Source organism: Malaclemys terrapin, chromosome 11 (assembly GCF_027887155.1).
Source record: "Malaclemys terrapin pileata isolate rMalTer1 chromosome 11, rMalTer1.hap1, whole genome shotgun sequence".
NCBI classification, from domain to species: Eukaryota; Metazoa; Chordata; order Testudines; family Emydidae; genus Malaclemys; species Malaclemys terrapin.
This window is the reverse complement of record NC_071515.1, coordinates 19,236,276-19,258,219: the sequence shown is the minus strand read 5'-3', so window position 1 is coordinate 19,258,219 and position 21,944 is coordinate 19,236,276. Positions and strand designations below refer to the sequence as shown.

At 40.0% G+C, this 21,944-nt stretch overlaps 1 protein-coding gene across 1 annotated transcript in view; it reads left to right on the top strand.

The window, feature by feature from the left end:
• Positions 1-21,944, top strand: part of PARD3B (par-3 family cell polarity regulator beta) — a 658,517-nt gene that overhangs the window by 575,275 nt on the left and 61,298 nt on the right. The window contains exon 21 of the mRNA XM_054043471.1: positions 16,143-16,278. Within this exon, the coding sequence (XP_053899446.1) occupies positions 16,143-16,278 (136 nt within the window). The remainder of the gene's footprint in view (positions 1-16,142; positions 16,279-21,944) is intronic.

The following is a 21,944-nucleotide window of genomic DNA, read 5'->3' as shown; positions in this document are numbered from 1 at the left end:
CTGTGTTTGTACAGCACGTGCCACAATGGGGCTTTCTCCATGCCTGGGGCTCTTAGGTGCAACTGCAATACAAATAATAATAGTCTCTTTTATGTTTTGTACTACTGAAGATCCTAAGATTTTGTAGGCAGTTTCACAGGCCAGAGAAATTTCCAAAAGCCTGTGGGTAGGCAAGTATACTATCCATTAGAAACTGGAGTAAGACCCGCACTGCATTTCACATAAATGACACTGAAAAACCATCTGATGGTAAAAAGAAGAACAGGAGTACTTGTGGCACCTTAGAGACTAACAAATTTATTAGAGCATAAGCTTTCGTGGACTACAGCCCATCTGATGGTAATGAATTTTGGTCACAATTGATCAAAGCCAGATTCAAACTTGTGTCCAAGAGGGGAAAGGTTATGTATATCTTATTACCCTTGAACTATACATTTCCCAACATAAACAAGGGCTAGTTTTAGTTGATCAAACCAAATAGAACCAGAGGAGAAAAGAGAAGATAGGACTGGAGAGAATGAGTGTGAAGGAAGGGAGGAAGAGAATGGAAGGGGGGGCTGTGAAGTTTATGAGATAAATTGTAGAAAAACAGGTACAAAGATAGAAAACAGGAGAGAAATTAAGAAAGAGGAATGAAATGATTGAGAAAATGTGTATGGTGCACTTCTTGTCATTGACAGGGAGTTTAGCCTAAAGAAAAGTTAATTCAGGTATTGAAAATTGCATGAGCAGTCTGGAAGACCTGAATTACATGATTAAAGTGAAATCTTGGAACAGAAACAAATGTTTGAGGGAAAGAGAGAGAAAGTGGGTGTATATCTCTTGCACTTCCAAAATTATTACTCCTCCCCGTCAGAGCCCTTTAATAATATTGTAGCTACCTCAGACACTGTTAAACATTGTTTTTTTAAACGTTCATGGGTATTAATGTTAAATTGGATCACTCTATTGGCATCTGAAAATATTTTTTAAATTATAATTATATTTCAGCCTCTGCATTTTCACAGCAACTTCTGTGCTTATCGAACAGTGCCAATATCCATCACTGCAGTAAGAAATGTACCATTCAGTAGACATGCCAAGAGAATCCTCTGGTTAAGACCTGTTAAAGATGTCTTCCAGTAACAAAAAATCCCATTCAAATGGAGGAGGCTGCAGCATTATTCATTTCTACATGTATCACCTATTGCATAGCAATATACTGTGTTTCATATTATTGTTGTTTGTTTGTATCACTGTAATTCCTAGGAGCCCTAGTCATAGACCTGAACCCCATTGTGCAGGGTGCTGTACAAACAGAATGAAAAGACAGTCCCTTCCCCAATACCAAGTTACTTTCACTAGAAACAGTACTGAAACAAATATAAATGTAAATACAAAACTTCATACTGAGGGCCATATACGATGATAAAAGAAAGGCCATTCCCAACAGTAAGGCAGCATGGCATCTTTAACCCAACCCAAAGTGTGTCTAAATCTTTAAGGGCTACCTTCTGCCCTTGTGTGCACTCCTTGCAATCTCACTGCAATCAATTGCATCACAGTAAAATGGAGGCACAATTTGGCCCTTAACCTTTATTAAGCTCTATAAGTAGAGCCCTACCAAATTCACGGACTGTGAAATCTGGTTTCCCGCCCCCCATGAAATCTGGTCTTTTGTGTGCTTTTACCCTATACTATACCAATTTCACGTGGGAGACCAGCGTTTCTCAAATTGGGGGTCCTGATCCAAAAGGGAGTTGCTGGGGGGGTTGCAAGGTTATTTTAGAGGGATCGTGGAATTGCCACCCTTACTTCTGCGCTGCCTTCAGAGCTGGGTGGCCAGAGAATGTTGGCTGCTGACTGATGGCCCAGGTCTGCAGGCAGCAGCACAGAAGAAAGGGTAGCAGTACTGCAAACCCTCCTACAATAGCCACCCCCACACACACTGCTCCTTTTTTGGGCCAGACCCCCTACAATTACAACACTGTGAAATTTCATATTTAAATAGCTGAAATCATGAAATTTACAATAATAAAAAAACTATGACCGTGAAATTGATTAAAGTGGACCATTAAATTGGTAGGGCCCTCTCTATAAGGGGACTTCACAATGCTGTGGGATGATATGGCTCTGTATATGCTACATTGCCTGCTAACACTGGAGAAGTGATTGCCCATTGCCATTGGTGGCATATCCCATTACTGACCATAAATGAGCAATATCAGCTGCTTGTTTTAAGTGCTTATTTCAAAAATTACCTTGGAGTGCGTGTCCCCAATAACCCTTAACATTATCCAAATTTAGTTTTCAGTATTTCATTTTATGTGTGTTAGCTCAGCAGCAAGAGAAGAAGAGATTTCTTCGTTTTCTGATTCTTTGCCTGTGTAGTGGGGCGGCTGCCCCACTCCCTGAGATTATGGGCTGCGGCAGGCCAGGAGGCCTGTGCAGACGCACAGCCAATGAGAGAAGGGCTTACTGGGAGCCAATCAGGGCCCAGGTTGGAGACAGCCAATCAGGGCCAGGCTCAGCCCTATAAAAGGCTGCTCAGGGAAAGAGCAGTCGGTCTGTCCCAGGCCTTCGAGAGGGGAAGGTCTATCCCCAAGCTGGGAGGCTAGCACCGCGGACAGTGCAGTGCTGGGCAGGCCCGGGGGAGTAAAGGGAAACTCCAGCCTGGTGTCTGCCAGGCTGCAGGCCCTGAGTGGAAGGGCCTAGTGGGTGGAAGGGGCCGTAGGGGAAGCGGACAGACGAGGACAGCGAGGCTGCTGCCAGAGGGTCCCTGGGTTGGGACCCAGAGTAGAGGGCGGGCCTGGGTCCCCTTCTACCCCCCATGCAGTACAACCAGCCATTGGCCGTAGGGAGCGGCTATTACAGACCATGCCAGATCCCTGACGGGAGGGATTAGACTTTGGGGGTGTGTGGTTGACCGCAGTGACTGGAACATAGGGACTGCAGATTGACCCCTGCCCCGGAAGGGGGTGTGGAAGGACTAAGGGGCACTGCTGGAGGGCAGTGGTCCTGAAGAGGACGCCGCGAGTTGGTGAGCGACGTGGGCTCAGAAGCCAACCGAGGGCCAGATAACAGACGGGACACCACCAGGAGTGGGGCGCTGCGGTGGTGAGTCCCAACCCTGTTACAGCCTGGAATAAATGTATGAATTGAATTGAATGAATTAATGGAGACATCCTATCTCTTAGAATGGAAGGGACCTTGAAAGGTCATTGAGTCCAGCCCCCTGCCTTCACTAGCAGGACCAAGTACTGATATTTGCCCCAGATCCCTAAGTGGCCCCTTCAAGGATTGAACTCACAACCCTGGGTTTAGTAGACCAATGCTCAAACCACTGAGCTATTCCTCCCCCCTTCAACACTCCGTAACCCTTCTTTAACATTCACTATTCAGCTTCAGCTATGTTCCCAAAGGCTAAGGTTTCCATCACGGTATAATAAACAATGAGACTGCTAGGCTTTGTGTCACCACCAACACTTACATTTCAGATTGATCTGAGCAGCAAAGATCATGGTAATGTGTGATGATAAGCCTGCATAAGAATTAATCTAGACTTTTTTTTTGTCTATTCCACTCTGATTCTTATATCATCCCCATCATCGTGGTATCTAATTGATGAAGCAACTCTGGGATGTAGATAGCTAGAACCCCTCCAAATGTAAATTCATAAGGCAAATCACTGACCAATCGCTTGTCAAACTGTGCCAGATAATTTTTTTATCATGTTAATGTGATATTTCCTTTAGCAGCATTATCGGTTTGAATGGAGGGATTTTAGGAAGAATAATATTCTTATCAGTTAATGAAAAAAGGAATGTTACACTCAAGTGTGGATAGTCTTATGACAACACAACATCAATCTGTCATCATCATCATCATCAAGCCTTTTTGCATTTTGAAGAGCTGTTTCTGTTAAAGCGGTGTGTGTATATGCATGCACACACACAAACAGATATACACACAATTATATATATAAACACTTTGAAAGCCCACACCTGACTTGCTAGTTCCAGGTTCAGTTGATAGACAGCTAACTCAGCCTCTTTTTATAGTCCATTTCTAAAATGAAACCATAAATTTTAAAGCTGGGCTTCATCATTGCAGAGAAAAAAGCTTTTCCAGCCTATTGATGAAATATAACATTTGATAGGATTTATGAGGCCCAGATTCAGGAAGATCATTTGCAGAGCACTTAAAACTGATTTTCCTGCCCTTTGCCTTCCCTCCTCTCAAACGCACATACCAAAAAGAAGCCATTAGTAATGAAAAATTATGAGGAAGATTTTGCTTGATTCCACACAAATGTCAGTTTAAGGGGGGGGGGGGGGAGTCACAGGGATTTACAGTAAGGGGTCTGTCTAAAACCAGGCTGGCTCTTTGTGAGAGGAATACTAACTTTGCTGCAAAAACAAGCACCTGGTATGTTTATTTGTTATAATAAATTCATATATACAGCATAGTGCAGGGTTATGAATTTATATTGTGCTCCCACCTACAGACATTCGCAGAGTAGCTTCCTAAAGTTAAAAATAAAATAAAATAAAATTATGCCCTGCTTCTGTACCTTGATAATGTTTCCTTCTGGCTAGTTTTACTGGAATGATAATTTCACAGAGGAAAATACATTCTCTGTAACTTGTGATCACAGTATCTGTCAAATGGTAGGAAATGAAGAAAACTGCCAGACAGTGTCAGATTTATTAGCAGCTCTAAGAAGTCCAAAATTAATGCATTTTCTTGTCTTTGATGGGTGAGATATCCATGTGCTGTACTTATCCTAATGGACAAGTGAAGGAAGTAGCACTCGTCAATTAGCTATCTCATTAAGCTGACTGCAGCTTCATATGGAACACATGCAGGAGTGGTACCTACTCACCCAGCCAGCCCTCCAATTTGTTGTTGTTCTGTAATATTTATATTGCGGTTGTGCTGAAAGGTCAGAATCAGGTCTCCACGGTGACAGATGTTGTACAAAACATATGATGACTCTGTTCCTGGTCCAAGAAGCTTACAATTTCCGAAGACAGTTCACATATGAAGAGTGGAAGAAGTATCATACAGTCAAATATATTCCACTCTTCTTATGAGCAGAGCTGGTAGTGACACTTCCCATTATGAGATCCTGTTCTCCCTTGCTTATAACTTTGCTGAACTTTAACCATTCAGATTCAGTTTTCCCATGTTGGGTGTCTGCCTCAGGCTGAATTTTTTTGGAAAGCTAAAATAGTTTTTCTGTTTTCACTGATTCCAAGGCCAGAAGGAATCATTGCGATCATAATATAGTCTGACCTCCTCTAGAACAGAGGCCATAGAAGTTCCCCAAAATAATTCCTAGCATGTATCTTTATAGAAAAGCATCCAATCTTGATTTAAAAATTGTCAAAAGTGATGGAGAATCCACCACGGTCCCTGGTAAATTGTTCCAATGGTTAATTACCCTTACTGCCAAAAATTTCCACCTTATTTCCAGTTTAAATTTGTCTCGCTTCAACTTCCAGTTATTGGATTGTGTTATATCTGTCTCTGCCAGATTGAAGAGTCCATTATTAAATATTTGTTTCCCATGTAGGTAGTTAGACACTGTAATCGAGTCACCCCTTAACCTTCTCTTTGTTAAACTAAAGAGATTGAGCTCTTTCAGTCTCACTATTTTGACAGAGAGATTAGGGGGAAATATATTGTTTTACCCATATTTTAAAAAAATCTTGTTTCATTGTGTAAGCTGTAGTGCCTCTATGCTTTGGAACAGGGACTTGGAATTTGCGAGGGGAGTCAGTCTAGTCTCAGTGACGTGCCTTTTGCCCAGGAAAATCCACCCCAGTTTGGCCAAGTTATAAGCCTTAGAAAATTTGCAGTTCTCGCATACTCAATAGAGAGACAAGGGCAGAAGAGGAGAATTTCTTTTATTGGACCAATTTTTGTTGGTAAAAAAGAGAAACTTTACACAGAGCTCTTCTTCAGATCTTGAAGAACGTTTTCTAACTTTTAAGTGTTTGACTTGACAGTATTAATATTTTGATGAAGTTGTTGTTAATGAAGTATGCATTATAGCCATTAGCATTTTTAAATTGTTGAGAAAGATAAAGGATGTGTCTACTATCCCCATCTGCCCCACAATCTATCCATTATTAACCGACTGACTGCTTTATGAGTATCTCTGGAGAGATGCATCTCAAAGGTGGATTTGATGGCGGAGAGGTAGTCACTTCACCCACTAGAGAAGGCTTTATGTGTAAGGCCAGCCTAGGGGAAGGGAAAGAGTTGGTGGGAGAAGCTAACAAATGGGTGGATGAGGCTGGCATCCACTAGCCTGCAGGGCATTCAGGAGGAGATGTCAGAAAGACAGGCTGAGGTGCAAGAAGGAGGGGAGAAAGACAAGTCAAGTATGGAAAGATAGATTTCTAAGTCATATCCCTAAGGATGGTCACTGAAACAGTGGGAGCAGATGTAATTGGAGAAGAGGAGAGGGTTAAGGACGGAGCTCTGTGGAAGGGGGGAGGAAGACCCATTGAAAGATACAGGGAAATGCTGGCCATCACTTCCCGCAGCTCCCATTGGTTGGGAACGGCAAACCACGGTCACTGGGAGCTATGGGCGGTGGTCAATGTAAACAAAATGTCTCTCGGCCCGCCAGCAGATTACGCTGATGGGACGCATGCGGCCCGCGGGCTGAAGATTGCCCACCACAGCTTTGGAGTAAGTTCCAACTCAAAGCCAAAATGTTTTCTTGTTCCTTTCTCTACAGTGGGTCATACCAATGCAAACACCTTTAACTTTGGGGAAATTTGGAATGGGGTCTGAATCCAGAGCCAAACTCTGTGGTGGGGTCCAGTTGTAGTTTATACATTTTTGACCGCCTGATTTAATTTAACATTGTCATAATAACTATATATAAGAATGAAGCTAGAACATCTGTCAGGGCAGATGTGCCGTTGGGCAGGTAGAGGAACACATAAAAGGGGCCAGCTGAAAGAATCCATCCATCAAACAGTACTTTTAGAGAGGGAAAACTTTTGGGACTTAACAACATAAAGGACATGGAAAGAGTAGCCCAGACAGGAATGCCCAGGAATGGCAGAGCCTTGTTCGTGCCCTATATATAAATGAGGGGGAAAGGTAGAAGCCAAATTTGCAAACCTTCAGTGCACATCAAACATTAGGGCCTCCAGGTTTGAAATATTTGGCCAAAATGCAGTTCCAATCAAACCCTTTTTTAAATTACAGAATTTACCATAAAGTGCATTTTATCCCCTGAGATATGTCAGTCTTTGTTGATGTGAATTAAGATGCGTCTAGAAAACGTGCATGTGCAACTTTGCACGCTAGCTTTTGTGCACACAAGAGACAGTGTTTAGATCTGACATGTGTAAAATCTGTTTGTGCCTCAGTTGCAGACATGGCCCTTTGTCTATCATGTGCACACCTGTGAGAATGCATACATGTGAGCCATAGCTTGAAAATGTGACCATATCATTTTGACAGCTCAAATGAATTTGTCTTGCTGCACCACCCATGGCAGAGCTAATGTATTGCAATAGAGATTTTAGTCCCTTGAACTGCAGCTTCCCCAAGAAAGTAACTCTTTTAAGCCCACCCTATGTATTAAGTGTAATTTTGAACATCCATGTTGCATCTATATTAAAACCCTCTTGTATCATTTCAGTGATATATTTAAGATGAGTGAATTTTGGATCATTATATTAGACCTGGGATGTTCCAAAGATTTCCTGTAAATGCATCTCTAATAAGAAGCCCCATGTTTCGTAAGGGCTATTCTAGCATGTTTGGATACTACGTAGTATGGTTTTCTCTTGCCACACATTGCACTGACAGCTAATGAAATACATTAAAAGCTATTTCATTTGCTATTTACACTATTCCTCTTTGTTTTGTAGTTAGAATATTATATTCTTCCTTGTAAGGTTTACACTTTTCACCTTACACATGCTGGTGGCTTAAGAATATCTATTGTCTTTCTATAGAAAATGTGATTTTCGCTTTTCACGTGTTTGGTTGTACATAAAAGTAAGTAGAATTAGATGTATGTGAAGATGCACATCAAATTGGAAAGAGTAACAAGTAATATCAGCTCTTCTGTATTTCAGATTGTCAGGGTTCTGAATTGAAAACAAGGTCATGAAGTCTCCAAATAACATCTTTATTTACACAGTAAGGTGTATGAGAGTACATCCTAACCTAATTAGATCTCTGATTTCTTAGGAGTGGGCCGTATATCCACTACTGTCTCAATAGTCCAGATTTGTTCTTTCATTATATTTGGCTTGTTATACAGTGAAGCGTAGGAGAGCATTACTCCAGATGTCTTTATTTGTTGGCTCCCTTTACCATTTTCGTTGCTGTCAGCAGCAAAATTCAGTTTCAGCTCAACAGTGCAAATTCCCTTTAAATTTTTGGATGCCCTAACCAGGGCAATGTTGGACTATGTGTAAACGTCTGCACAGTATGGCAGTTGGAGTGGCTGATGTAAGAGAAGCTAGGAAATGGCTCCAGCTGGGGAACATTCTTGAGGGAAGCATAAAATTATTTCCAAATTGTCAGCATGCCGCTCAGTAAAAACATGAGAAATAGATCATTCTTCGCCTGCTTTGCTTTCGTTAATGCACATTCGATATCGCCAAAGGAGGCAACTTTAGTTTTCAACAGTTTATATAAAATAGTCCTTAGGTTTTACTTCCATTTTTCAGTATTTATGAATATATTTTTCCATCTGGTTGTGTGTGTAGTCTTAGTGTAGGTATATTTGTATAGATATTTAACACCAGGTGTGTTTTAATAAGTACTGTGTATTTGTCCATTAATAATATTTATATGGAACTGAGGGCTTTGGTTCTTATGATTTTTAATAAACATTGATGGTGTTACTAGTTTGTACTAAGCATTCAGTATGCTCCATCAAAATGGCAGCTCTAATTAGGTTCCTTGAATTAGCTAATGGATTTTGAGAAAGATAGCTTACAAAGCTCTTACAGCTGTCCAAGATATTCCTGCCATGGCAGAAAGACAAAAGGCCCCTGGAAGCTACAGACTTTAAAGCTCTAGAAATGCAGCTGACAGTTAAAGAGATAAATTACATTTGTATTTTTTTTCCCGTAAAAGTCCTAATACTAGATTAATGTTATCCCAGTAGTGATCATCCATTAAAAAAAACCACTTTATAATGAGGATGCATTTTGACCATATGATCTATCGTCCCCTCCCCACCCCTGACATTTTGGGCAGGGTATAAATAATTTTTTTTAAAGAAGAGAGGAGTCCATTATTTCTTCAACAGGGTTACAAACTCAGTGAATTGTAATTTTAAGTTTAGGGAACTTCACTGGTGACATTTAAAATGTTCAGTATTTTCTACTTAGGCCAGGTATTGTAGAAAGAATCCACACAGTGAATTAGTTCCCGCTGCTCTACAAGTAGCATGGGTTTGCATGTGTGTAACAGAGCGGAATGTAGTCCCTTGTGAAGAACTTGGAGAGGTGCTTTCTTTGACATAATAGATTAAGTCAACTCTGGGTTTGCTGTTTTCAGCAAAATATATTTTAGGATGTGGATTGCATTGCTCACTATGCTTGAGTTCTCAGATCCTCCATCTCGTACATCACATGGGAGCTCAGAAATGAATGCTGCAGTGTACTGTCACCCAGTATCTATCCTGCTTTTGTTTTTTGTAGTAAATGGCCTGCTGGGGGGCTCTTCCTAGAAGTCTTCAAGGTGTTTTATTTAATTTTTCTGCCTTTTTAAAAAAAAGGTTAGTAAACTCAAGTCCAGAAAAGCAGTAGTGTGCAAATAAAAAAAAACCTAGTTGCCAATTACATACAGGTGTGATAGCCATTAAGAAATGTAACTGTATTTCCTTGCAATGATTTAACATTCAGCATTTGCTTTGTTGAATTGTTAAAGCTGCTGTAAATGGTGTGGGAGGGTTGAAAACATGCACTCTGTGTTGGTGTGACCTATACATTGCAAATATGCCAGCTGCTTTTCTTCAGTAAAATAAAAGAACAAAACCCTGTTGTAATACAAAGTGCCAAAAAAGGCAATTTAAGTACTTTGCCTTATAAATCCAAAAGAAATTACCTCAGAGAGAAGGCCCTCAATTATGCCTAGCACGTGACTTTATCATGATGGATAAAATGCATAATTGATATAATCTTTACCGAAGAAACCAGAAACTGTTGCATTGTCTAGAGGCTACTGACAATACCAGGAAAATCTGTTTTTAATTATTTTTACTGTGTATTGTTTATGGAGAGTTCAGTTGTAGTCAGCACCCGAGTCCCTAATCTGTCTGCTCTTCCTAACCCTTCTGAGACACATTCACATCTCAGATCAACAAGACAGAAGTAAACTGTTCACATGCCAGAAACTCAGGCATTACCACTAACTAGACTGAACTGTAAGCCACCTTTTTTTTTATATTAATTAAAATCTGGTGATTGCTTCCCCCTAACCGGCATAATAAACTGAGCAGAACGAAACAATCACTTTCCATCACAAAGAATACATGCTTGTTATGCACAAGAAATGTTAAAAAAATTGTCTTTCCTTCCCATTTGATCACAAATAACCTGTTTTAATTGGAATTACATATGTCTCTCCCTTTTATACCTGCTCATGATGAGGTTAACCCTTTGGTATGCCAGCTTTGTTTTTCTAAGGCAAAAGGAGGCTGACTTCCCATTTTCATGTGACACGGTGATAGCCAGCTACAGGTTGTAAAAGGAACAGGAATGGAGACAAAATGTGGCCCTGAATGAAGAGATGGTCCTCGCCTGAGTGGCTGGGCCATCTGCCACCACAAATAAGAAACGGTGCTGCATGTCACGAGAAAGGGGGGACAATAAATAGATGCTTCATGTCCAGTCACAGAGAGATGCTTTATAAACAGTTTTGATAAAAGTTATCTATCAGTCTCAGTCTTCAAATAATTCTGCGAGGTTCTTGTGAATACATTGTCAGCTGGTTTGGGCAGGAAAAGGTTAATTATACAGCTAATTGCCCTGGTAAGGATAGGAAAGAGAGAAAACTTTAAAAAAAAATGAATCCACAGGAGCCTAAGAATATTATCTGCCTTCTATCCACTAAGCTCCTAATGTCAAAGGGTCAGCAATGATGTTATAAGGTCAGTCGGGCTCAATTTACATCCAGACAAATGATGGTCATGTGCTGCTTTAGGAGTCTTTGACCTTTTGGACATAAGTGGTTGTAGTGCTTTTATGTTGCTCTGCAGAGTTGAAAGGTGACAACATATGTGCAGCTGAGTAACTTTTATGACTTTTTCTTTAGGTATTGTAGAGCAAATTATGACTCAAGGATGCTCGTCAGAAATTTTAGTATGTAGACTTAAACTTATAAAGGAAGTTATCTCTAATTTGGTTTTTCTCTAATTATCTGTGTATGCATGCAGCTTGAGAGGTATTTGTGTACGTTTCTAGATATAGAAAGGTGTATGCTTCTCGGTATCTATCTGCTTCTTGTCTATCAACCTGTCTATGCACACACCTCTTAATATATCCCCATTCAAATGGTTAGGCGGAATCACAGACTCTGTTCCCAGGATCTGACAAGCATTTCACAGTTGCCAAATGAAGCATCCTGCTGTGGCCCCTTTTCCACAGGTGAAGTCTGTAATTACATACACACAAGGTACCTTCCTGGTCAGAGCAGAAAGGTAAGTGCTGCAAAGTCCATCAAGCTCAGGGAATTTCCATAGCTCAGAATGCTAAAGATTTATATTTCCCAGATTTGGTTGTCAGTGCCTGATGTATATTCCTAAAACTTGAGTTGTGTCTCTATGAACCTTTAAGACATTACTTTTATTATCTTGCAGGTTCTGGAATTGTCAATGAGAATTTTTCTGACAAGCCTTTTATTGGAATATCATTCATTTACTCAAGTGCAGATGTCAATAACAAAAGCTCATTGCTTCCTAAACTCTCTCTTTCTCGGTGGCTGACAAAGATGGACGTTGAAATACTGTAGAATTATGTTTGACTATGGATTTTCTTTGTCATTTTTTCAACCATTTTTTCCTCTTCCCCCCCTATTATTGAGGTTGCTAAAACACTTTGATAAACAACGTAACATTTCAGTGTAGGGAGATAAATGCTGGCACCATATTGTATCCTCTGAAATGCTTTGGTCTTGACTTCTTAAATGAGAGGTACCATAGATGAACAGTACTAATCTGCAGTGTGGTGTATTGTTTCTTTATATTCTATATGTATATTCAAGGCAATAAATTCTTTTCAGTAGCTTTGATATAATTAGTTTTGTGTTATAATAGGTAGTGAATGGAAGATTCAGCCCATTCTTTTGAATCAACATGAGATTCGTTTTGTATATTATTCATTTGTGAATGAAAGCTTCAGCAAGTATTCATTTTTCATAATTGTTGGGGGGGGAATTAAAATGTAATCACGAGTTGCTTATAGGCTGCCAGTCAACTGAGGAAAATTAGATCCTGAGGTAAGCGGCCGAAAAGAAGAGCTTTGCAATATTAATGCATTTAGGAAACCCACTGGAAACCAAATGTTCTTTGCCTTTTAGAAATATATGTATATGTCTTTAAAGGATTCAGCTGAGTCCTTACATGCTACATTTGTTTGTAATTTTGCAGTGTGCAGAGACACAAATCTAGTCAGGGCCAGCTCCAGGGTTTTGACCGCCCCAAGCAGCCAAAACAAAATAAAACAAAAGCCGCTATCGCAATCGCGATCTGCGGCAGCAATTCGGCGGGAGGTCCTTCGCTCCCAGGCGGAGTGAGGAACCGTCTGCCAAATTGCCGCCGAATACCTGGACGTGCCGCCCCTCTCCGGAGCGGCCGCCCCAAGCACCTGCTTGAGAAGCTGGTGCCTGGAGCTGGCCCTGAATCTAGTCAAGCACCTCCTCTTGGCCACTCAGACTGCTGTGAGCGGATCTAGCCACTGAATCCCCAGGTGTCTTAGGCCTCTGGAATCTGAACGGAGTCCATTCACTGTGCCTATCTTGGAGGCTCTAGGCACACCCTTGGGGTGCCGATCCTCTGTCTAGCACTCTCCCCTAAGAGTGTGGCCAGGGTTTACTGAGTCTCCCAGGGGGGTCATGTGGCTCAACTCTCCAGCTGGATGATTGTCACAGTATTCTTCCAGGGTAACAAAAGTCCAAATAACCCAAGTACTAGGAGAGGAAAGTCAAATGCACAACTACAACATGGGGAATAACTGGCGAGGTGATAGTACTGCTGAAAAGAATCTGGGGGTTATAGTGGATCAGAAATTGAATGAGAGGCAGCAATGTGATGCGATTGTGAAAAAGGCTAATATCATCCTGGGATGTGTGTGTAAGACACTGGAGGTAATTGTCCTGCTCTGCTCGACCATGGGAAGGCCTCATCTGGAGTACTGTGTTCAGTTTTGGGCACCACACTATAGAAAAGATATGGGCAAACTGGAGAGAGTCCAGAGGAGACCAGCAAAAATGTTAAAAGGTTTAGAAAACCTGACCTACGAGGAAAGGTTTAAACTGGGCCTGTTTAGTCTTAAGGAAAGATGACTGTGGGGGGAGCTAATAAGAGTCTTCAAAATGTTAAGGACGGTTATAAAGAGGACGGAGATCAATTGTTCTCCATTTCCACTGAAAGTTGGACAAGAAGTAATAGACTTAATCTGTGGCAAGGGAGATCTAGGTTAGATATTAGGAAAAATTTTCAAGCAGTTAAGTCTGGAATAAGCTTCCAAGGGAGGTTGTGGAAGCCCCATCATTGGAGGTATTTAAGAAGAGGTTGTCAGGGGTGGCCTAGGCTTAGCTTGTTCTGCCTCAGTGCAGGGGACTCCTTCTAGGCCTACATTTCAATGATTCTGATATTCATGCCAACCTCAGCCACTTCTAATTCAATCGCATTAAATTCATGAAAATCATTCTGAAATCTGCTACAAAGTCTTCTGGCTTTATATGGAGTGGGTGGTTCACTTGAAATCTTTTCTCAATAGGTGACAACTCCGTAGCCTTCTTAAATTTTTTGTGTGAATGTGTGTGATCAGGTGTATTGTGTAACTCTATGTGTGAAGAGCTTATTGTGTGAGAAGCTAAGTCAATTAAATTAGCTAGGCACTAAATTGTGTAAGTGGCAATGTCTGTGGTCATTTTTAGCTCTTTCAGGATGTGAGCACCAAATTGTAGGTTGGCCTCCTGCAATAGTTCTGTCTTCTGAACTCACAAGCCTAAATGAGTATTTCCAATGGGTTTATTTAATATAAATTGACTTTGATTGGGACATTGTTTTTATATTTCTTCTGTAAGGTCAGGCTTCTTTTCAGCATAAGCAGACATGCATTCTAAGCATTTGAATTGGTATTCTTCTACTGTTCTCCTACTTGAGAACTGCTATCTGATCAAACCCATATTTTTTAATTATGTATTTATAGGCAGATGGGAGAATAGTTTACAGGCAACATATGATCTTCCCTGCAAATGTCGGAAAATTGTGGATTTTTTTAATATTGCCTTATCGGTTTCTTTTTTTTATTACTGATGACTTCATTCTCTCTGAATTCAATGCTTCAGTTTCTTTGGGGGTAAACTAATAGATTATGTATGCGATATTTGCACAGCACTGATTGAATTCATCTGGTGAGTTTGAATGTGGTTCATATATTCACATAATTGTCAGGAGCCAAGTTGAAATTCAGAACTGTTGCATGAGCATTGGAGAAGGCATCATATTCATCTCACATTTCTCCAGAGTGAGTGAGACTGCTTTATGTTACACTAGCACAGCTCTAAGTTCTCTCCCAATATAAAGAGGGGGACTTGAGCCTTAAAAAGCAAGAATCTCTTTAAATGTTTTGCTAGAGAGAAAAATCAGGATTTTTTCACCCTCAAAAGCTATGCTTATTGTTTATATGTTATGGATAAAATAGGGCACATTGCTGAGGTCTGCCTTTATTAAATGAGTAACTTTTCTTTCAAAAGCATCTTTAGCTTATATTTGCCTGTTGAATCTTATCGCTGCAACCTGCAGGTGAATTTGGGTTGACTCTGGGGTTTGCTAAAGAAAAGGTACCAAATACAGTCTTTAACATATATCGAGGGTGAAGATTCCCTACACTGTGCCCTGGCACATCTATGCATGGTCCATGTGCTTATGTGATTAGCATCTTTATTGTTTTGCGTACACACAAAATGGAAGAGTTAAGGTTGCAGGATAAGAGAATATATGATTGTGCCTCAATATTAAGGTTTTGTTCGTATGAGTTTGGGGTGACCACATTACTGCAAAGCCATTAGGCACACATCTCAAATAAGTGCCAATAAAACCTTTATTCTACCATGTAGTCTGCATTTGCCGTATACGATACATTACAGAAAAACTATTTTAGAAGAGTTCCATAGACTCGGACTAGTGGGGCTTGTGCTAGTGCTCTAAAAATAGGTATGTAGACAGTGCTTCTAGTGTTCCAACCTTGGGAAATAGGGGAAGAAAAAAAAAGTCAAGCTATAAAATAGTGACATTATTATAAATGGGAACGTAGTATCTGATCATTTTAAATGTTTGTCAAATGTATTCAGCCCTAATCCTACAAAGACTTATGCATGTGCTGAACTCATGCGCTGTCAGTCGCTCCATTGACTTGATTATGACTATTCTCAGTGCATAAAGTTCAGCATGTATAAGTCTTCGCAGTATTAGGGTTGAATACATTTTACAAACATTTAAAAGTACCAGATGCTACTCTTCCATATGTAATAATGTCCCCATTTTATAGTTTGACTCCCCCACCATTTCTCAAGGCTGGAACCTTAGTTCTTTCTGTAATTGAGAGTGGGATTCCCGCCTTTTTTATGGTATAGAACTTTTTGTTCCTAGCCCTGATAGCTCATGAAATATCAGACCAGAAAGTGTATACTGCTCCAGGTCTGAGTGCTACTTACCTCAGTCATACGCAATTTCAGGGAAAATTCCGTAGTTAGAGTGACAAAGTAAATATTTCTGTGGCAGTTGATTATTATTATTTATTTAAATATGGTAGCCATTGGTCATTGTTCATAGAAATGCCTGTGCAGGGTACAGGTGAGAGGGTCAGAGTTCATCACATTGGTATCAGCATTATATGGAGGGTGGGAAGTGTACATATGTAATTTATTATTTTATTTTCCAGTGGCTGTCCAGCTGGTGTGAATGCAGACCGTATCCAGAAGCTACGGAAGGAATACCATCAGGCCAGGCGAGACGGTTTACCTTTCTACGAGGATGATGAGATGAGAACACGGTCATCTGATTATGATCAGCACTGGGTAGGTTGCTATCCAGCAAATCTTTTTGAAGTATGGAAAGCTTGCAGAAGACATTGGCTGGTTTGTTTTTGTTTTCCAGATACTGTGTCTCTGTATCAGTTTAACATGACTATTTGGGTTTTGTAAGTAACTTCAGCCCATCAAACAAATCATTTATATAATTTAAACTCTACTAAAGTGAGTCATTTCCAATGCTGTCATGTCCACCCAGTTAGATGTAAGCACTGGCCCAGATTTGCCCCATCCCCGGGGCAACTCGCTGCAGGTGGTCCCAGCCTGCATGATTCCTCCCAAAACATTTAGGCACACAAGGCGGCACTAGGTCTCTTAGCAGGATGCAGTACGGTCCCTCTGCTCATCAAGCTGTTTCCCTTTGGGGTGACGTGGGGATTAGGAGAACACAGACTCAAATTGTGCCTGGTTGCTGCATGGGAATGAGGAGACGCAAGTGTGGGGGGCAAGGTTACTCACACCCTCCCCTTGCACACCTGTGCCAGGGTCATTAACAGTCCGGGCCAAACACTCCCCTTGCCTCCCCTTGTTTCACATTTTAAGTGAAGAAACTAATACCTTACCCTTTTATAGAGCCTTCACTCAGAGGATCTCTAAGTGGTTTACCAATAGGATTGAATTAAGTTTAATAACACAGCTGTCTAGTAGGAAAATTCCGTTTTCCCCATATTACAGCTAGGGATGCTGGAGAACAAAGTGCTGTGACTGTCCCAAGGGCCTACCGTGCCAGTGTGGGATAGAGCCAGCAATAGAATCCAGTGCTCCTGACTCCTCTGATGCCTTAAATATATGGAATATCTTAATATCATAGGAGACCATTATGGGGGCCTGCAGCTCTCTGAGTTCTGCCTGGACAAGAATTTCAGGGTTGCGCTCGGTCTCTAAAAATAAATAAGGCCAATCAATGTTCAGACATGCAACTCTCTATCATGCTGCCATTCGTGGTGCAATTTAAACTAAATTCAAACTTTGTTTTAAAAAACAAATGTAACAATTTAAAACATGTTAAAACCCAAGTATAATTGAATTTTTATAAGTACTAACATCATCAATGTCTCCAGTATTCCCCAAACTTGCCAGACTATCAGTTTGAATGAAAAATTGAAATCTTCAGTTACTGTGCTTTGTGTTCCTAAAAAACAAAACGTGGCTTTATCACAATCACAAGTGTATATTACGCATGTGTGAATTTCAGAAATATCATTCCCAGCAAGATCCCTTAGAGCAATTAATTTTGTTCTGTGGGCTTGAAGGTTGTGAACCAAATTTGGGAATCTGTTAAATTTCCATTCTTGGTTTAAAAAAATCTTTTAACAAACCAAATTTATAATCTAAATAAAATATATCTATCTATCCAAGACAGATGTTAAAGAAATAATCAGTATCTTGGCAGATACTCCAGACCTGGCCAATGATGCACCTAAAGCAGACTGAGGATTTCCACTTCTTATCTGAAACTGATAAGGCTTTATTACCCCTCCAAAGAGGTTCAGATTTATGGTCCAATATAATTTCCAAAGTTTCACGAAGGTCCCTTATAGGTAATCCCTTTTAAGCCTTTTCTATTAAATGTAATGCCCAAAGATTACCGATTTCCAAAGCTTCCTTTTTCCTGTGAGGCAAGATGTCCTTAATCAAAGCACCCGAGAGAGCTTTAAAGCTCTCAATCTTAGATTGATTAATATTAGAGGCATCAAGATAGTTTCTGTTCCTCTTTCTAAGGCATGAATTTTTAACTGTTTTTGTTGAGAGGAAGAGCTGCTATATAGTGTCTGCTCTAAATTCTAACTTTACCTTGATGGCTGAAGTTTGTTGCAACACCTAAATAGTTCCACCAGTCGAAGTCACTTGTACAGTTTCAAAGGCCTTGAGTGCCTGACCTTCTCTAAAAAGTATCAACAACTGGGAAGATACAAGAGCGAAATCTCCTGCCTGCCACAATCTCTCCATCCCCAATTTGGTATTGCACCATATTCTGGACCAGGGAAAATGGTGGCCACTGCTCCATTTCTCCTCACACTTGTTGGTAGTTCAAGAGCAGCCCTCTGATTTGGGCCCTTCCACTGCTGGTTTTAACACTGATCCCTGGCAGTGTTATGGTAACACAGATTGAGCAACAGCCAATTTCCTCAACCTCTGTTCGCCAGTAAAAAGACAATCTGATGACTAATTCCATCACTGTAAATAAAGAAAAACTTACTTTAGTCTCCACTTGTCAGATCTCTCCCCTAAAGAGGCAGCAGGCGGCTGAGCAGGAGGAAATCCTGCTGTTATGGGCTTTATGGGCTTTTCTTCTCACAGCTGGAGAAGAGGAGAGGCCTCCTGATGTATTTTTAATACTAGATAAGTTTAATACTATGCTTTTGTCAGTCAGCATGATACCTAAGCCAGCTCTCCTTTAAGATGTCTTGCTAATGTACAGCAGCTACTGTAATCACTGTACACCAGCTAATGAAACATTCAGATAAATTGGAAAATAACATAAGATCATTTAAGAAGACACTATCCACAGCGAAGCAGGAGGTTCAGAGATGGACGTTAGGGCTTGTCCTCCAAAAAATAAGTCTGAGAGCTCACACCGCACATTTCTATCTTACAAAGCTGACATTGACAAGTGGCCTTTAGCTGACACTATAATGGGACAGAATTTCTGGTGGAAAGGGTATTTCTAACAATCTACTTTTTAAAAAATGGGATAAATCAAGTTAAAGTGCAGAGCCAGCTGAAAAGCCAGCATTGTAAGGGAACATAATCTCATGACAGGCAATTGGGATCCATAAATGTTTTAAAAATAAGGTCAAAAATTCATTTTAAATAAGCTTGCTAGTCGCTCTTCATTCCTTCCCCCACCTCCATGTTTTTTTCAATTCTCCTCTGTTCTTCTCATTTGTTGTTGTATATATTTTTGCTCCCTCGCTCTTTTTTCTGCTCTCCCTCTTTCTCAGCCTGCTTTTTCTTTTTCTAAGGAACAGCTGAATAATTCAGTTTTAGTATGTCTAAGTAAAGAGATACATTTATATGGCACGGTTTGTACTATCTAGCATAAAACTTCAAAATTATTTCCAGTTACTCTGTTTTTTTGGGTGGCTGTTTGGTTTCATGCTCTTTAGACTCTCTCTCTCCAGCTTCATTACTCTAGGGAAAAATGATAAGCCAGATTCACAAGGGTTAGATGGCTTAAAGTGAAACATCTTTATTTCTCTAGGGCCAATTAAGTAAAGGGAGATGTTGATTATAAAGTATAAATACTTTCCAGAAAAAAAATGGCTGTTTTATTTTCATTGAAAAAACTGAAGTCCACTGGTAACCATGTGGGTGTATTATTGGAGTGTACTGGTTCCCATGTCAGTGAGTGCGTGAGTGCACGTATGTATATGTCTGAATAGCCCACCCGTTAAATAATGCACATTTTCATGACAATAGCAAAGTCCATTAGAGAGTCCCATTGACTTAAAATGAGCTGTTGTTCAAATCCTAAGAGAACTTTGTTAGAGATGGGCCATAGGAACTTAGGACAGTCACTTTAGGAATTGGAGGGAATTACAGCAGGCACATTTTATGGGTGCTGCCCTTCCCATTGCTTCACAAACAAAAAAACAAAACAAAAAAATAAGGGGGGGAAACGAATGTTCAATCAAGGCAATAAAGTATGTGTATGGGAGGGAGAGAGAGAAAGTTTGAAAAACTCAGAATAAAAAACCTATTTGTGGATTTACTTGGATTGTGTCACAGATTTCATACCAATCCTGTTACTTAAAACCTCAGTCCTGTCTTCACTGGGACATTAAATTCTTCCTGCAGCCTTATTTTGTTCATGTTCTTCCAGGGACTGTGTATAATTCATTACAAATCGAGTGTGGTTCTTCACCTTTAGGAAACTGCAGCAGCCTGACAATATCCTATAGGATACCTTGTATATAGCAGATCTTACGACTTTTTATTCCTCATGTGCAAATTAGATTTATATGTTGACAAAAAATGAAAGGAAAAAAATCCTTTCTTCAGCTATCTGATCTCCACTCAGATCTGTGCACTAGGCCTTAATATATTATCTGTCAACGGGTTTTGATTGAAGCAATTTTGTAATGTAGTGAATTTTGTCAGTTCCCAATTGAGGTTACAAAAAGAAGAATCATACCCTTTTGTGTTAAAGGCCAAGCAGTTTATTGTGTATCTGGCAAAGGTCCATACCTAAAAATCAAACAGAGAAAAGGAAGGTTGAGAACTGCATTATTTTTCCATAATGTGTCAAAAGGTTCTATACTTACTTTGGAGTGAAAAAGGAGCTCTTTGTGTTTTAATGAGCAATTAATTCCAGCTTCAGGATGTTGAGTTTAAAGCAGGTTAGGTTCCAAAAAACCACAAACGTTTGTTTTGGATCATGGTTAAAAACCAAAATTCCAACTTCTAGAATAATAACATTCCTGTCTTCTAGTGCAATGGGAGAAATGACAATTTTATGTACTAAGGGAAACCATAGGAGAGCTCCTATGAATTCCAGATTTTCTGAAAGGCTGCTGACGACTACTCAGTTGAATACATTTAATTCTTTTTAGGGGAAAAGTAAACTCGTTTAGAGTAGAGCAACTTTGAAAACTAGCATTCAGAAATACTTGTGCTATTACAAAAGCATCTTATGACTAATGAAGATTAAAACCTCCTATTAAAATGTGTTTTTACCCATCAAGAACTCCTCTTTGGCCAAAGCTTCTATTCTGTCTGACCTGTGAAGAGTTTGGATTGGGATAATTCTGAAACAATGTCATCTGCTCTGACAAGCAATGAGATTCTGATTTTTTGTGGGATGCGGGAGGATTGTCGTGGTGAAATCTTAGCCAAACCTCATGTGAAAAATAAACTGTTCCAGAAAGGACAAACAAAGAGACCCAAATCTACCCATTATTAGTGGTAAGCATGAGTGACTCCATAATTTGGAGTCACTCCTCCTTATGCCAAAGTTGAAATAGGCACAAAATATCTAAACTAGAGCAGAACCTGAAATGCTGATGTCTCTTAGCTAACGTTGTCAAAGTACTCTCTTCTCTTTACCAAGGGAAGCAATACTATTACATACCATCTTAATAAACTCCACTGGGTAGCATGCATGCCTTAAAAATTATGTTGAATTCCAATAATATGTAGTGTCGCTTATTCTGAAAATCAAGATGTTGCTTTTCACAATATTTAAATGTAGAAGTTGGCGTCTGAGGGGAGCAAATATTAAAGCTTCTCTGTTACATCTCCAAGTGAATGATTTAAATAAACAGAAGCAAATAATATCCTGTTTCTTTCCTTTGCTTACTGCTGTAAAAGACTACTACTTTGATACATCAACAATGCCTCTCGTATATATGGATGAAGTCATCTTTAAACAGCTCCCAGCACACTCAGGAGAACTTTATATATTAACGCATGCTGCAGTGGTCACATCTCGTGCAGTTAGTGAATGATCATCTCGTCTCTCTCAAGCTGAGAATTTGAGCACAATATCACAAAAAACGTAACAGCTGCTGCCGCATGTGTTGATGTATTGTAAAGAACCCCAGAGGTTTTATTTTATAATTTTTAAGTACAAACTAACCCACTTAGCTGAAATATTTAAGGGACATCAGAAACAAACATCTAATTGGTGATTTAGACGATCAGTGGAGTTA